This window comes from Arachis hypogaea, chromosome 9 (assembly GCF_003086295.3).
Source record: "Arachis hypogaea cultivar Tifrunner chromosome 9, arahy.Tifrunner.gnm2.J5K5, whole genome shotgun sequence".
NCBI lineage: Eukaryota > Viridiplantae > Streptophyta > Magnoliopsida > Fabales > Fabaceae > Arachis > Arachis hypogaea.
This window is the reverse complement of record NC_092044.1, coordinates 14,131,128-14,148,282: the sequence shown is the minus strand read 5'-3', so window position 1 is coordinate 14,148,282 and position 17,155 is coordinate 14,131,128. Positions and strand designations below refer to the sequence as shown.

General features: G+C 31.5%; 1 protein-coding gene and 1 long non-coding RNA gene across 2 annotated transcripts; both read right to left on the bottom strand.

Moving 5' to 3' along the window:
- Positions 1 to 2,645: 2,645 nt before the first annotated feature.
- Positions 2,646 to 4,386, bottom strand: LOC112710472 (uncharacterized). The gene is made up of 2 exons (XR_003156847.3): positions 4,016 to 4,386; positions 2,646 to 3,026 (listed from the first exon to the last, which is right to left on the bottom strand). It is a non-coding gene; the product is annotated as an uncharacterized lncRNA (long non-coding RNA).
- Positions 4,387 to 13,676: 9,290 nt separating this feature from the next.
- Positions 13,677 to 16,870, bottom strand: LOC112710471 (uncharacterized). The gene is made up of 11 exons (XM_025762707.3): positions 16,611 to 16,870; positions 16,321 to 16,417; positions 16,159 to 16,229; positions 15,984 to 16,033; positions 15,818 to 15,891; positions 15,665 to 15,727; positions 15,255 to 15,342; positions 14,531 to 14,593; positions 14,378 to 14,457; positions 14,210 to 14,281; positions 13,677 to 14,116 (listed from the first exon to the last, which is right to left on the bottom strand). Exons 2-11 carry the CDS (start codon positions 16,350 to 16,352, stop codon positions 14,035 to 14,037), a joined length of 675 nt encoding a protein of 224 aa, XP_025618492.1. The 5' UTR covers positions 16,353 to 16,417; positions 16,611 to 16,870; the 3' UTR covers positions 13,677 to 14,034.
- Between the last annotated feature and the right edge of the window lie 285 nt (positions 16,871 to 17,155).

Sequence of the window (17,155 nt, the reverse complement as noted above, 5' to 3'; positions counted from 1 at the left end):
ACTAAAATATAATTAATTTAAAATTTAAATTTTAAAATTAAAATTAACTTTCATTTTTTAATCTATTATTTACGTTGTTCAAAAAAAGCGTTGTTCCACCAGCCAGCATGTCAATTCCGATGACAACATTGATTTGAGAGAGCAGATGCTAGAATTCATCCGGATTCCAGAGCTTTTACCAACAGACTCAGCAGGTGCAGCAGTCTAAGAAGAAGTATCAGGAGATCTTTACACGCGCCTTAGATATATTGATTCTCTCATATTGGAGTGGAGGTAGGAGCTGGAATAGTTTTAACAAATAAAGAACAGATAGCGATATACCAAGATCAAATACGGACCAGTGACAGCAGCACTGCTACAGGAGCACCGACATCACTGCATAGTTCGTCGGCTCAGTAGGATCAGGAGGATGACGACAATGATGACTATCAAGATCTTAGTTATTAGAGTTTTGTTGTAGATTATTTCATTGTATATTCTATTTTTTTATTTTTTATTTTTTTATATACTTGATATTTAATTTACTATATTTGGTTTCATTATATATTCTATTATTTAGATTTTGACAACTAATTGTGCAAAGAAACAAATTTAAATAAATAAATAAATAAAAACAGAATTTGATCAACTATTATGTAAAAAAAATTAAAAAATAAATTTATCGTCGGATTTATTGGGGACGAAATTCGACGGTAATAGTAGAGCGCTAAGATTACCGGGACTTTTCTAATAGTAATTACTGGTGGATTCAATAAAGAATCTGTCGGAGAATCCGACAGTAATTATTATCGACAAAATTATACCATCAGATTAATTCTGACGAAAAATTTGTCGATAAATCTAAGAGTATTCAAAATTTTTCTTGTAGTGTTAGAAGATATGGTGAAATAAAATTACTCAAAATTCTTGCTTTTGTATGTTTTGTTTTTGTTTCTATCAAAGCTGTCTTTTGAAATGATGTGGGAAGCGTAACTCTAAAAAATCACTACTAGGTATATGTATTTATAGGGCACCAAAGATTTAATGTGGTTTCTCAGAGCGGTAAGAGTTCTGATCATTTTTTTAAATAGTTGAAAAGGAGTATAAAAACGGAAGTAGATTCTCTCTAGTGAAAAAAAAAACTGGATGATGTCAATTGTGATTTTTTATCCTTCATTGTTTTCTCTCTCATATTTAATTTTGGCCCTATTTATAAAATTAATGGTGAGAGATTACACTACATTTTTTCAAGTATTAAAAAAACTGAAAAGGATCCATTTTCAATAATAACACCTTAAAATTTAATGTTTGATTGCAATATGACCAAATAATGAAAATCATATACTTGGGCCCTAAACCCAATGTTGTTCTAAGGAGATTGAGACTTTTGCCTTATAAAAAAAGAGAATTTTTATTTAACTAGTGTATGTTCTCGTGTCCTGCACGAGATAATATATAAAATTATATATAAATTTTTACTAAAATTAAAATTTAAATGAAAAATATATAGTAATTATTATTATAAATATTTTATAACTTAAAAATATTAAAAATAATTAATATTTATTTTAATCAATTTAAATTGGTTGAATGATCATCTTATTTGTCTGCTTAAGCAAGTTATTTAAGTATTTAGAATTCGAATATCGTCTTGTGTGCATAACAATCCATTAGTTAGCAATAAATAGAGTATCAATATGTGGTGAATTAGTCCTCGATTTTCCGAATTAGAAAATCCATAGAAAAAAATTGTATTTGTCTTTAAAATAGATTAATTTTTCATTAATAGCAATACTTATGGACTTTTGTTTTCGTTAAAATTTACTTGGGACAATTTTATTTGTTGGTATCATATTCATTCTTGAAGTCAAAACAATATGATCAATATTATTATTTGTTAAAACTTTACATTTTATGAAATTATTTTTAAATTTTTAAATTTATAAACTTATGTCATTACAAAAGTTACTAGATCGATTAATATTTCTTGGTAACATGGTACACTGAAACACCATCGTTAAGTATTAGTCAGTGTAAAGAGAAACTAATAACAATTTTTTTTATTCAATATATAATTTATTCTATTGAAAGATAAATTAATATTTCCTAAACTTGTAAATATATTTTCTTTTAATTTCTTACACCATTTTATTTGACAATATTTACCATTAAAAAATAGCAAATGACCATACTATCCTACAATATATATGATGTACAAAGTAATTTCTTATCTTGAAATTAATTCTAGTTAGCGAGATAAAATTTAAAGTATTTTTTATTTTCTTACTCAAATTTAAATTTAATTTTAAATTTGATTAAAAACTCTTCTTTTTTTAATTTCAATAAAAAAAATAAATTAGATAGATGCAAAATATTCATCATTTAATAATTTCAATCATTTAAATTTTAATTACTAAAAATTGGGTTATAATTAATTATAAACTTAATATCCAATGTATTAATTATTTTTTTGACAGATTTAATGTATAATCTCTTTTAATAACTAGATTTGTCATTGAACCGGTCAAGTGACTGATTTAATGGTTCAATGGTTCAACCGGGGTCGAATCGTAGTCGAACCGGTTTAATTAAATATACAGTAAAATTATAAAAAAAATTCAATATATAATCAAAAATTGAATATAGCATTCAAAAATTAAACAAAATTTCAACTAAATAAAGACACTACTCATTAGTAATCATAATCATCATTAAGTATTCCATTGTTCCCATCATAAAGATAACCCATATTACAAAATTGAATATAACATTCAAAAATCCAGAATTACATTCTATATAGCATTTAAAATAAAAAATTAAAACTAAAAGCAGATTTTGAGTAGACATCAAATTGCAAAAGAGCCTTTTGTACTTTCTGTAACAAACAAACCACACACTTCAATTGAAAACAAGATCATTCATTCATAACAAGATCATCCATTGAAAACTCTTCTTCCAATATCAAATCAGAGATAAATCCAGTTGAAGAGCACAAATATCTCAATTGCATATTGACACGTTCTTTCCCAGCAAAGTACCACCAATAACTCAAAATTAGAAGAATTAAAAAAATCAGGAACCAGCAACTTAAAAATCGGAATCAGTATATTTAATAGAATCCAAAAACTTCTCAGCATCCAAAGCCATTCAAAGCCAAATAATCCAAAAACCAAAAAAAAAAAAACAAAGATCATAATCAGCACCAAGTAAACTAACACAAGTGTTCAATATTAGCTAAGATCAATTATTTGGTATTCTTCAACCCAATTAAGACATTACCATATAAAGCACAATGTTAAAGAAACTAACATTAAGTCATATATGCTATTAAGCAAACTGAACACAGGTTCATATAACATAGAATTCCACATCTCCAAAAGAATAATAGAGTGAAGTTTCAGCGTTTTTCAACAATTTTCTAGTCTACAGGCTATGGCTGAGGCTATGTATTTCACAACATTGGCATAGCGAGCAAGCTTATCAGTTTTCTCATCCGGGATTTCAACTGAAAACTCTTCTTCCAGTATCAAATCAAGAACACAAATATCTCAATTGTGTATTGACACATTCATTCCCAGTAAAGTACCATCAACAACTCAGAATTAGAAAAAAATCAGCAATCAACAACTCAAAAATCAGAGTCAATATAACAAAACTTAACAAAACTTAGAAATCAGAATCAATATAACAAAACTTAACAAAACTCAGAAATCAGAATCAATATAACAAAAGTTTTTAAGTTTAACTAATTTTACTCGGAAACAAGCCAACAACGAGTAAATTAAATCAGAATTTAAAGAAAATAGCACAAAAATAACTCATAAAATTACCAATAATTAATAATAATTAACCCAGAGGACAGAACAAAACAACAACAATTCATCCCTGTTAACAACAATGAACAACGAAGACAATTAACTTAGAAAACAACTAATTAACCCATAAAAAATCAACAATCAACATAATTAAATCCAGAAAAATAGTAATTAACCCTCAAAAATGAAACTGAAAAAGCAGTAGAGGAATGGAGGCTTACCAACGATGACAGTGACTAAGCTACGAGAAAGAGAGAAAGAACAGAGACGAAGCAGAAAAACGCCGACGAGAAGCGAACGCGCGTGAGCGACGGCGATGAGAGAAGTCCACGACTGAGTTGAGGCGCGCCGATGAGAGCCATAAACGAACCAAACTTAACGAAATAGAAAAATCAGCAACTCAGGGCCGACGACGACGACTGGCTTGACATTTGAGAGGGCCGAGCAGACCTTCCAGAGGGCTGTCACTGTCGGCGGCGAGAGTGGCGGGGGCCGGCACGCGTTCTGGAACTTGAAGGTGGCTGCAGCTCTGCTAGGGTTTCCTAAGTTCGTTTGTGAATTGTGAGAGAGAACTGAGAAGAGGGTGCTATTTGGTTTCGTTTGATTTTTTTTAAATATATATAGTAGCGAACCGGGAAGTCCAAAAACCCGGCCGGTTCATACAGTTCGCCGGTTAACCGTCAGTTTAACCGGTTTTTCCTCCAATTTTTTGCAAGTTGGTTTTTAGCATCAACCGGACCGGCCAAATGACCGATTTCCGGTTAATCTGGTCAAACCGGCCGGTCCGGTCTAGTTTTCAGAACCATGGTTAATATGGATTGGATATGTTTTGTGTATGCTATACATTTTATGATTTTATACGAAACAATATTAATTTTAATTTATATATTTATTATTAGATATTAAAAATAAAAAGTATTTGTATTGTTAGCACCTTTCAAGCCTTTCTCAACTCTGACCGTGATTAGGTCTAAAAGATCACCTACCTCGTTGGAAATAAACGTAATCCAATCAATTTTCATCTGATAGTGCTATACATTCACATAATCATAGGAGAATTAACTTTAGTGAGATAACAATATGGTATTTAGTTACCACATGAATATTTTTATATATAGAATTATCAATCAATTATGTATGGCTTCTGATGAAAATAATATATTCAATATGAATATTGTTTGTTAGGTAAAAGATAACACATTGGCAAAGAAAATTAATTATAATGGGTATATTCATTTTAAAAAATATTTTTGTATGTAATACTATAATAAAAAAATATCATGGTCACCATAAATTATTACAGGTTCAACTTCCATCAACAATTGTAGAATGTCTAAATTGAGACATCTTCAGACTATAATATTTGTCAAACAAACAATTAATGAAATACTCATCCATACCTTCTCATTTTGAGTACATTTATACATAAAAAAAAAAGTTAAAATAGCAAAAGCAATAAAAATTATGATTTTTATAATTTTGTATGGCTATCTATATAAGGAAGACCAGAAGACCATGATTGTCTACCAAAATTAATTTTATTTATTGCATTTAATTTGAATAAGTAAAAAATCATCTTATTTTAGTTTAGTTTGTAATTCACATGATTTAAATTTAGTTTAATATATATTATTTGATTTGATTTAATTATTAGTGAAAAATATCTCGAGAACCTATTTTATTCATAGATTTATTATTTTAATGATTAATTAATATAATTAATTAATTAATTAATTAATTAATATAGATAATTATTATAATTAATTTGGTTTAATAAATTAAAAAAAATAAATTAAAAAAATACTAAGAGAACATTAAAAGAAATAAATTAAAAAATACTACCAAATTAAATTGATATAAATTATAATAAATTAGGTGATATTTAAATATATAATCAAATCAATTAGTTGATATAGTTAATTTATCATAATAAGTTGTATTTAATGAGTTAAAAGAAACAAATTGCTAAACACTCTCGTAAGTATATCACGTCAACTCCATCATTAAGCTCCATCATTAACATTAAGTGCAGAAATATGATTTTTATATAATAGAATAGATAGATTAAGTGGATATTAGGTCAAAAACTCCTAATCTTTTGCTGCATTGGAAATTCTTTTACCACATTTTCTATTTTCTTTTCTTTCTTGGCTTTTTTCCTTCTATTTTCATGACATTAGTGTACAAGTAATTTTCAAGTCTAAATTTCAAAATAGTTAAATAAAAAACAAATGATCTGAAACACAATACTTAGTTGAATGAATTTACATGGTTATGTAAGCATTAAGTGTCTACAGTTGTATTGCTATGAGAGTTGATAAACTATTTTAATATGCAATTCTCTGCTACATGGTTCGTTGAGGCAAGCCCACTTTGCCCCTAAGGTAGAAAGTACACTTTTAAATAAAACAAAAAAATATTTTTAATTTTTTAGCGTGTTTGACAAATAACTCAAAAAATATTTTTTTTAAAAGTTTACCCAAATAAGTCCAACGGCGTTGGCTTGGTATTGATACCTGAAATCACATAGAATTTTACCATTCATATTTGTTAAGGGTAAAAGAATAACTTAAGAAAGTATATTCTTAGAAAACTAAATCAAAATCATAAAGGTCTAGATTTTTCGGTCCATTCGTTATAATATTTTTTTTTTGAGTCAATATCCAAATTTCTCTGTTGTTGAAGACAAATTTATATTTTTAAATTGATGAAATTATACCTAACATAAGATACTCCTTCATTATTTGTTGTCCTTCTCTCTGCATTCAATTGAAAAGCCTCATTTGCTGGCATGCCAGAATAAGTTAGGTATGAACACACCATTAAACCAGTTCTACCCTTCCCTGCCTACACAATTGCAACAAAAAATTATGTTGTATGTATTCTCAACTTCTTAATAATTCCTTTCTATGTATCAAATTAAAGAATCTCATGTGCATTCATTGGTTGATTTCACTGCATCATACATAACTAAAAGGAGTGCAACTTCATGCTTAAATTTTAGTAGAAGAACTTTACATTAAGTTTTAAAATGTAAGAAGCTATAGGATAAGTATAACGCTAAACAACATTTATTTGATGTTGAGGCATCATTCCAAAGTGAAGTTCTGAGATCTCATACCAGGCAATGAATGACAGCAATATCTTTTGGATCACTTGATAGCCATGAATGCACACTTTCACAAAAATCTTTGATCATTTCAAGGGGCGGTACATTATTATCATCGAAAGGGTATGCTTCGACACGTCCATGAAAGTTTGCCGGATCATAACTTTCTTCTATACAGAGATTATAGATCTGAAAACATTTAAAATTGATAAGCTTTAGCTATAATCATATGCATGAGTATGGAGAGAAGAGACAGATGATATTGTACATTATACATGGCCATGGATTGAAAGTTGCACCTTATAATGTTCATGGTGTGTTATGTCAAACCCAGATTTCACCTGCCGTAGAGGATTTTGATACACTGCTTGCATTCGTTCTGCAGGAAATGACATTGCCAATATTCTGCCCGGGATATATGTCATGTCAAGATCATAGCCGGCAATGAGCATCCGTCTCCGTTGCTTAGATACCAAGTTTTGAATAAAATTCTTGGTAAGATAATTGATAATGTGATTCTGTAAATTCAAGTCATCAACTTTTTTGTGGCCCCTGCCTTGTAAATTTCAACCCCATTTGGTTGATATTTCAGTTTCCACGCTGATGACAAGGTATCTATGACACAAGTATAATCATTGTAAGATGTAGAATGCTAAAGATTCATGCATGGCATAAAAATTAACCAGGGTGAATACTTATACCAACTTCTGATATTTTTTTAGATCAATAAAAAAAATGCAGTCTTCCTACACATATAAACCTTTTTGCTAAACAAGTTCAACTAAGTTAATTCTATCTAACAACATCTGCTTACATAGCTCGCGCGCGTGAAATCACACCATTTTGTATCCCGCATTCTTCCTCCTCCTCCTTCTTCTTCTTCTCCTGCTAATTGTGTTTCTTTTCGTTTTTCTTCACGTTCTTTCTTCTTTTTCGCGTGTTTCATCTCATCGTCGTTTTTTATTACTGTTATTGTTGCTGTATTTTTTTTATCTTCTTCTTTCTGTTGATTTTGCAACATTATGTATTTTTTCTTTTTTGTTTGATTTTTTCTCCCAAAAAAAATTATGAGAAATTGAAATAAACAACAAAAGATAAGGAAAAAGAGAAAGAGTTTTGAATTACGCATAACTTATCAGAATAAAAATAAATCGAAAATTCTTAACAATAATACATAAATTTCTTAATTTTAATTTTGCTACAAATACACAAAAATAGTTTTTTAATGCTGTATCTTTTTCTTTTTTTTCTTTTAGTTGAATGAATGTAAGTTCATCCTCTTCCTAGTAATTTTGTAACATTATGTGTTTCTTCTTCTTCTTTATTTGATTTTTTCTTCTTTTTTTTCTTCCTATTAAGAGAGTAAAATAAGAAGAAGAAGATGAACAAGAAAAGAAAATGATGATAATGATGAAGAAGGAAGAGAAGAAGTTTTGAGTTTATCAGGAAATAACACTGAAATTTTTTAATCAATACACAGAAACTTTTCAATTTTTACACCGAAATTTTTTAATTGTGACACTAGGTTTTAAGAGGGTTATCATTAAGTAATTTCGGTGCATTGAGGGTTATTATTAAGTAATTTTTGTACATTCTAGATTTAATTTCGGTGCATTCTGGATTTAAATAAGGTGCACTTTTGGTTTGAGGTTGTTTTCAGAATGCACCTCAATTAACTCTGAAATTAGAATAAAAATACACTGAAATTTTTTAATAATAACACATAAATTTCGTAGTTTTTACACTGAAATTTTGCTACAAATGCACAAAAATATTTTTTTTAATGCTGTATTTTTTTTATTTCTTTCTGTCTTTTAGTTAAATAAATGTAGGTTCTTCATTTTCTAAAATTTTGCAATATTATGTATTTTGTCTTCTTCTTTGTTTAATTTTTTATTTTTATTCTTGTTAAAAGAGTAAAATAAGAAGAAATTTGAAAAGGTAAATAAGAAGAAAAAATGAATAAAAAAATTCTAATTATACTCTAACAAAAAAATTCTAATTATTCTAATTATAATGAAAAAGAAGAAGAAGCAACAAAAAATAAAGAAGAGAAAGAAAAAAATTTTAAATTATGCAAAACTTTATATATATATATATATATTATAGGGAACTCATCCTAATTCCTATTTATGGCTCACATGTCATAAACAGTAAATAGGAATTCAAAGCATCTCTCTTTTTTCTATTAGAAAAAACTAACTTTAGTCTCTATTATAGCTCCACTTAATTAATTAATTAATTAATTAAAATTAATATAGTTACTATTTTTTACAATAATATTATTAAAATTTATAAATTCAAAAATAATTTACTATTAAAAATATTAATATTAAAAAAATTAATAACTTCATATATAACAATAATACACAATATATAATTCGAGATTAAACTAATTCGTAAAATTACTTACTATAAAGAAAAGGGTTAAGTATGGTTTTGGTCCCAAAGGTTTTCAATCAGAATCGAAACCGTTCCTCATCTAATTTTCGATGTAAAATCATCCTTAACGTTTTTTTCATATTAAAATCGTCATTTTTAATAAAATTTTTAATTTAATTCCTAAACTACCCCTATTTTAATAAAATAAAATAAAATAAATATAAAATAAAATAAAAAAAAGAAAGGGATACCAGAAGAGGGTGGGGAAAGAAAGAAAGCAGGGGGCGCGAGAAAAAGGGGGGAGGGGGAGGGAAGGGGACCGCCGCACCACTGCACCGCCGCCTTGCCGCCCTCCGACACCGCACCACATCACCGTACCACCACCACCTTGTTCTTCTTCTTCTTCTTCTACTCTCCTCGCCGCCGCTACCGGTCTTCATTACCACCGCCGCTCTTCGCTGCCGCTGCTGCTCTGCTCTTCGGGGAAAGGGGGAAGGGAACGCAAAGGGAGAAGAGGTCCGCCGCTGTCTCTGCCTTCTGCATCTGCTTCTTTGTGCTTTGAATTTCTTATTTGGCTTTGTGCTTCTATGTTGATTTAGTTTTGTGCTTGAATTTGTTGGTTTGGCTTCGTGTTGATTTGTTGATTCTGCTTGTATTAAATGTGTTTGAATTTGTTGATTTTCTGTTTCTACTTCTCTGTGTGGAGGTGGAGGTGGGAGTGGGAAAGGGGAGACGGGGAGGGGGAGGGGACGCGGGGTGGGGGTGGGAGTGGGGGTGGGGGGAAGGGAAGACGGGGAGGGGGAAGGGACGTTGGGGTTGGGGTTGGGGTGGGGGTGGGGGTGGGTGGGGGGAGGGGAGGCAGGGAGGGGGAAGGGGAAAGGGGGAGGGGGATGGCGGTGGCGTTGGGGGGTGGTGTTGGTGGTGGTCGTGGTGCTGGTGGTGCTGTTGGTGGTGCCGTTGGTGGAGGTTGTGGCGGTAGTGTTGGTGTTGGTGATGGTGGTGGTGGTGGTGGAGGAGGTAATTGTGTTAGTAGTAGTGAGGGTATTTTTGTCCAAAAAAAATAAAAAGGACGATTTTAATTCGAAAAAAATGTTAAGGATGATTCTAAATCGAAAATTAGATGAGGGACGGTTTCGATTCTGATTGAAAATCTTTGGGACCAAAACCATACTTAACCCTAAAGAAAAACATAATGGAGATCTATAGTTGACGACAAGCATTGTAAAATTTACATATTTTGTTCAATTAGGTCTTTTTCATGTAAACAAATTTAATTAATTATAATTTAATATAACAATATAAATAATATTTAATATTAATTTAACATAATTATTTATATTAATTATGATTTAAATAATTAATATAAATTATTAATTAAATAATTATATTAAATAATTAAATAATTATATTAAATAATTAAATTATATTTAATTTATTAATATAAATCTTTAATTAAATAAAGATATAATTATTTAATATAATTTAATTATTATTTTAATTTATTTTTTTGATTAATTTATCATGTATCAAAGTTCCATTGGATTGTAAGAGTTTCTCTGTAAAAAGACTCTCCTCTTTGGTATTAAAAGAACTCAATTCCTTTTCACTCCAATGTTTCAAAGTCTCATGTCAGAAAAAAGACTCCATTTTTATACCATTGAAATTGCTTTAAAAGAAAAAGTCTGTTAGATATTTATATCTTGAATAAAATGACGTCAATATTAAAAAGTAAAAACTCTTCGGAAGCAGATGGCTTTGTGACGATAATGTGCAAGTAATATATAATTTATTCGACTTTTCCACTTTCTAATGAAAGCTTTAGTCTCCACGCTATGAAGAACAAGTTTGCTAGCCAGCTAGTAGAACTGACATGCAGAGTTACTAACATACATATATAAAAGCTAACAAAATTATTTCAATATTGATTAAATTACTTTTAGATAATGAATGCACATATTCTATACGCCATTTGAACATGTAATATAATCGCAGCCAGCACTCGAGGCAATTGGGGTGTGAGCCAATTACATCAAAGCTAAACTTGGGAAAATTGCAACAAGTGGCGCAAAATAAATCACTAACCTATGTCAAATGCCATATATATAGAGATCAAGTAGGCACAATCCTCCTATAAGACTTTGTTTAAGTATATGATTAGTTGTCATAACTCATAAGAATACCAAATGTCATCCAAAAAACTTAACCTCAGCCAAGATGATTAGACACATACTTTTTTTTTTAAATGAAGAAAAGCTCAACACACAAATAGAGCAAAAAAACTAAAAAAAAAAAAAATAAAACAACATCTTAAAAATATTTAGTAAGATCTCACATTAATAGTTATCTCGATGTCATTTTTAATATTGTCATCAACAACAAAAGGAATTTTCCCACACCTCTACTCCTTATAGTGAATTAGAAACATGTTGAAGATTTCTTCAGTACTTTTTTTTATGTTCTGAAACAATTTTCTGTTTCTTTTCAACCAAACGCTCCAAACAACTGCAAAGTAAGTTATGAACCACTTGTTATGCTCCTCTTCTCTACTTGTAACACCTGTCTAGCTTTAAAAATGTTCCTTTAAAGTACCTAGACAGGATCATTGTCTGCCAAAAACAGCTAATTAAGCACACCACACCTGTATGTCAAGTAAATTCAGTGAACATATTCAACATCCTTATTACATAATACACACAAATTATCTCCCTGATTAACAATTCCTAGCCGACACAACTTCTCCTTTGTATTCACCATACCTATCAATACAAACCAGGCAAGAGACCCTCCTAGTAGGTAAAACCTAGGTGGACAACAGCTCATTAGGGGAGAGATTATTACAAGAGCATACCACCTTCTTTCATAGCGGACACTCCTCCTTAGAGAACCTCCACCACCACTTAAAACAAGAGTGCGGTGTTACGAATCATCACATCTCCAACTCCTAAACCCTTAGCTTCTTTGGAGCTTGGACTACTTCCCAACTAACTAGAGACATACCCTTCCTTCCATCCTTCTTACTCCACAAAAACCTTCTCTGTAATGAAATTAGTTTTTCTGCCACAGCTTTCGACATCTTGTATAAGCTTAAATAATAAGCAGGTAAGCTATTTAATACTGCTTTGATGAGCACCAACTTTCCCGCGTTGTTTAGAACCTTCAATTTTCATAAGCTGAGCTTTTCCTCTACTAAAAGAATTCCAAAGTATCTGACCGGCTAAGCAGCTTCCTTGCACCCTAACAAGTTGCATATACTTCGAACCCACTAATGTTTATAATTGATTGGGATCAAGCTAGATTTATCGAAGTTGATGTTAAGCTCCGACATCAACTCAAAACATCGTAGGAGCCTCTTGTAGTTCTTAATAGTCTCCTCCTCTGGTGGACAGAACAAGATAGTGTCATTGGCAAACTGAAGGTGTGACAATTCTATGTTATCTCTCCCAACAAATAAAGGGAATATCCGGCCATTTCTAACTGTCTCCCCAATCATTCTATGTAGTACATCAACAACAAGTACAAACAAGAATGGAGATAAGGGATCACCTTGTCTCATACCTCTTTCCATCTTGAACGGCTTAGTTGGTGAACCATTTATCAAGACCAACATAGAAGTTGTGCCTACGCACTCCATAACCCACTCTCTCCACCTTCGCCTCAAACCCATTTTCTGCATAACAATGTCTACAAAGCTCTATTTGACCCTGTTGTAAGCCTTTTAAAAGTCTAGTTTAATTATTGCCGCTTCCTTTTTTTTCATTTTTAGCCAATATATAATTTTACTTGCAATAAGAACCCCATCATGTATTTTTCAACCTTTGACAAATGCACTTTGCATCTCTATAACTAGGTCTAACATAACTAATCTCATTCTCCTGACTAATACCTTAGAGATCACCTTATACATAACCAACTATGCTAATTGGTCGAAGGTTCTTAATCGTATCTTTTTCATTTAATGCGTAAATGGTAGTGCTACGCTAAGGACATATATAGTGAAAAGAGATGACAAAAAGGAAAAAGGGATAAAGCAAAGCATGCATGTTATTTTCCACTAAGTAGACATCAGAAAATGTAAACAACGTAAATGTCGTGCTACATCTCAGATGCACTAAACATGAAAAAAACATAAGTATAAGGAAATAAAATAATTTTAGTTAAACTATGCTGAAGGACACGTTTACTATCGCCTATATACTTTTCTCAACGAAATAACATGGCCGAATGTATATGAGAGGTTTCTATTAAACAAAATAATTTTACATCACTACCCCCTAACAAAACACAGTTGCACCACTGCCACAATGTGCAATAAATGTTGTCCTGCTTTTACTTGTGCATGAAAAATGCTTGAAACGGATACAAGTTATCAGAATATAAACAAATATCCAAGGTGAACAAAGAAAGCATCCTTTTCAGAAGAAGATAAACAAATATCCAACGATCGTTGCTCCACTTCCAACCAAGGAAGTGTCTGTTATTTACACACCAGAGATGTGCTAACTACGATTAGTTATCTACAAACAACTCGATTCAGATTCGGAATCTATGTGCATATAAGAGGACGACACACATATATACTAACTCTACAATATGCACATAAGATGATACAAATGCTAGATCTACCACTCAAGCTTCACATAGATTTGCTTTATTTTACAGAACTAAACACGAGAACTGGAAACTGATCAGATAAACACATGGGACGTCAAGGGGGTCTTGATAAACTAGCATAACACGTGCAGTGTTGTCTCATATATCCATGTCAGCAAATATTTCATCATCATCCTCGTTGAGTACTCCATCCATAAGAAATCCATCAGCAACCAAGTTACTGCCAGAAACAGCATTGTTGTAAGGCTGAATAAGATGCAAACAAAAAGTAAAAAGTAGTTCCAGACAATTGAAAGAGAATATGAAATCCCACCTAAAACAACTGAAGCGGAAAGTCACGATCCGTTTTAGCTTTCTATTGTAAAAGAGGAAATTAAAGGACCATCTACAGAAAATAGATAAGAAAATTATCAGAATAATATATAACAGGTAAAATGAATGAGGTTACAGTTTTAATTTTTCGCTTGTGATGATAATTTACATTGCTCCTTTTTCCACTAACGGATCAGCTTCGGAGTCAGGAACATAACCATAAATTTCACAATCCCCTAACTTCACAACCTGCAAGACAAGGTATCAAAAAAATGCCTTTTGGGATCACCAACATTCACGTTCGGAAACAAGCGTAATTCACCTCATCAAGAGCCATGTACAAGGTGTCCAGTAGAGAAACATCCCCAACAGTTTCATCCCATTCCTGCAGTTTTGACAAGTTAATCAAAACCAAGGAAAGGAAACCACTATACCAAAAGTAATCACTATTGCTAACAACAACAACAGCTAAGATGTTCATTGTCTGCATTAATATGTTTAGCCTTTTCTAACCCCTGAGATCCTAAGATGCCAAACAAAAAGCAGTGGGACTTAACAATATTTATGACTTTCCAATTTCAACCTCAGTTTTTTTTCATTTTCAAAATTGATGAAGAAATGATATATAGAACAATAAAAAATATTACTATATACCAATGTGTTAAATTATTGATATAATTACTACTGTTGTTATCTAATGATCAAACTGTTTTGTTGATTAGTTCATGTTTAAAATCTAGGAATAAATAGTGTGTTAATTGTGATATATAAATAAACATAATTAGGAAAGAATATATTTTGAAATTTAACGTTGCACAATTAAGATCATTAGGTGCATCTAGACAAGCCCATCAAACACGCTCTGGGATCTACAATGTCATAAAAATGAAATCTTGAATTTGTAGATACCATATATTTTACAACCTGCCCAAACATCACAATCCCAGACATTAAAGATGTGGGGACACAAAACACCACGGCTGCAAGTAATACAAAAGTAAAAAGTAACACTTAAAACAAGAAACAGACAGTATCAATCATAGTACCTTTGAGGCTTCAAACATGTAGGTGTCAAAGATAAGCTTAAAACTGTCCCATGATTCCTCTGTGAAAAACTGGTGAGCTTTGACTGCACTAAAAACCATTACAGGTGTATGGTATTATAAGAAAAATTAAAGAATGCAACAACAGAGACACTCAGTTTAGAAGTTTAACAAGGTAAAAACAACCAAAGAAAAGACCGGAAAAAAGACTTGGGAAATGGAGAGACTTGAACTCTCAGCTCCAAGAGCAACAGTTTTATGAACTGTCTGTCAAGCCTTTTGACAACACTCCCAAAAAGAAAAAAATGACAAAAGGATTATATAGTGGGTTGCCATGTCGCCAACTAAGCTGACAGTAGCATTACCCATAACCCCTTTATCATATTTTTATACGTCACAAGATACTGAGATACCTGAAGTCATAGTCCGGATACATGTGATACAGGGTAAGAATAAGGTAAATCAATGTCCTTCGACTGGAAAGAAAACATAATTAGAACATGTAAAAAGGAAGCACTTAATTGGTATATACAATTTATGAAACCTCTCCACACAGTAAAGGCCACCTGGATCTGGTTAATAACATGTCATCCGGCGGGGGAGAATCAGGGCTAGATGATTTCTCAATAAGTTCAAGCATCTGAAATTGAAGCAGTTTTAAAAAAATATTCTATGAACAAATTGTAAAAAAAGATCCTATTACCACAACCCAACTTTATCAGAGTCATTTACCTCGTTCTCCAAACTGATAGAGAGTTTTTTATCTGTTCCAGCATGTTTGCCTACGGAATTATTAAAAGAAAATAGGTTGTTAATTACTATTACTAACCCAAACCCAGAGAGCAAATCCAAATCCAAATCCAAAATCAATTCTGTTGAAACTTAAAAGTCACTAATTAGTCCTTACAAGTATAAGCTTCAAGGCATCCTCTTATAGTACGTTCTCCCAAATTCAAATCACCAAAGAAATCGTTAAGCCTGGACAAGTTTCACGAGACGCTTACAATATACCAAAATTATGTAATAAAATCCCACAATTCAACTCAAATTCGTTTGAAACCACAATTACCGATCCAAGGAAGGACACTCGAGGAACTTCATAGTGAATTATCTTCAAATGATGAGAACTACAGCTACAAACCCTAGATTCCGTCTTTGCCTAGTGGCTTTGAAAGCAGAGATAAGCAAAATAATAAATCACAAGCAAATTCGAAAAAATTCATGACAAAAAACAAATGCGTGAAAAGTGCAGGAAGATCTCTTACAAACAAGTCAACAACCAGAATTTTGAAGCGAAAACAAGAGAGAAAGCGAAGCAGGAATGCAGAAACAAGAGAGAAAGAAGGAATTGAAGTGTACCAGAGAAATGAAGACGACGAAGATTGCTTGGTGCTGAGATGAAGACTTAGGAGAGATTACTTGAGGACAGCGAAGATTATTTGGATTTCAAAATTTGGGGATAAAGTGATAAACGGAAGGGTTTCGAAGCGGTGAAATTCGAATATTCTGATTTTAGATTTGAAATAGATACAGTCAATAAATACAGATACATGGATTGGTGGATGAGGGAGAATCCGCAATTCGAAGAGAGAGAGAGAGAGAGAGAGAACGACATCTACGGAAATTGTAAGAAACATACATGGGCCAAAGTAAAGAAAAGCCCAGCTCAATTTAATATTTCACTTGAAGTCCAATTACATGGATTTAATTGGGCTTTCTTTTGTATATCCTTTTTGAAAGCCCATCTAGTGGTAGGGTAAACTTTTAGCACAAAATTAGTTTCATTTGATGTGGCAGAGACATTGTACCAAGCCAATATGTTAGCCTCATAATAGCCCATTAGCCACATCCCAGGTTGCAATACCAGCTGTAGCTTAATTGTAATAGAACCTTTAGTGTGTATA

What these genes read in the sequence shown, in the direction of transcription:
- LOC112710471 (XM_025762707.3), bottom strand. Translation starts at nt 16,352, where the DNA reads ATGAAGTTCCTCGAGTGTCCTTCCTTGGATCG. An exon ending in TATCCGGACTATGACTTCAG is followed by an intron (nt 15,343 to 15,664) that starts GTATCTCAGTAT and finishes AATGGTTTTTAG; the next exon opens with TGCAGTCAAAGCTCACCAGT. An exon ending in TGTACATGGCTCTTGATGAG is followed by an intron (nt 14,458 to 14,530) that starts GTGAATTACGCT and finishes CTTGTCTTGCAG; the next exon opens with GTTGTGAAGTTAGGGGATTG.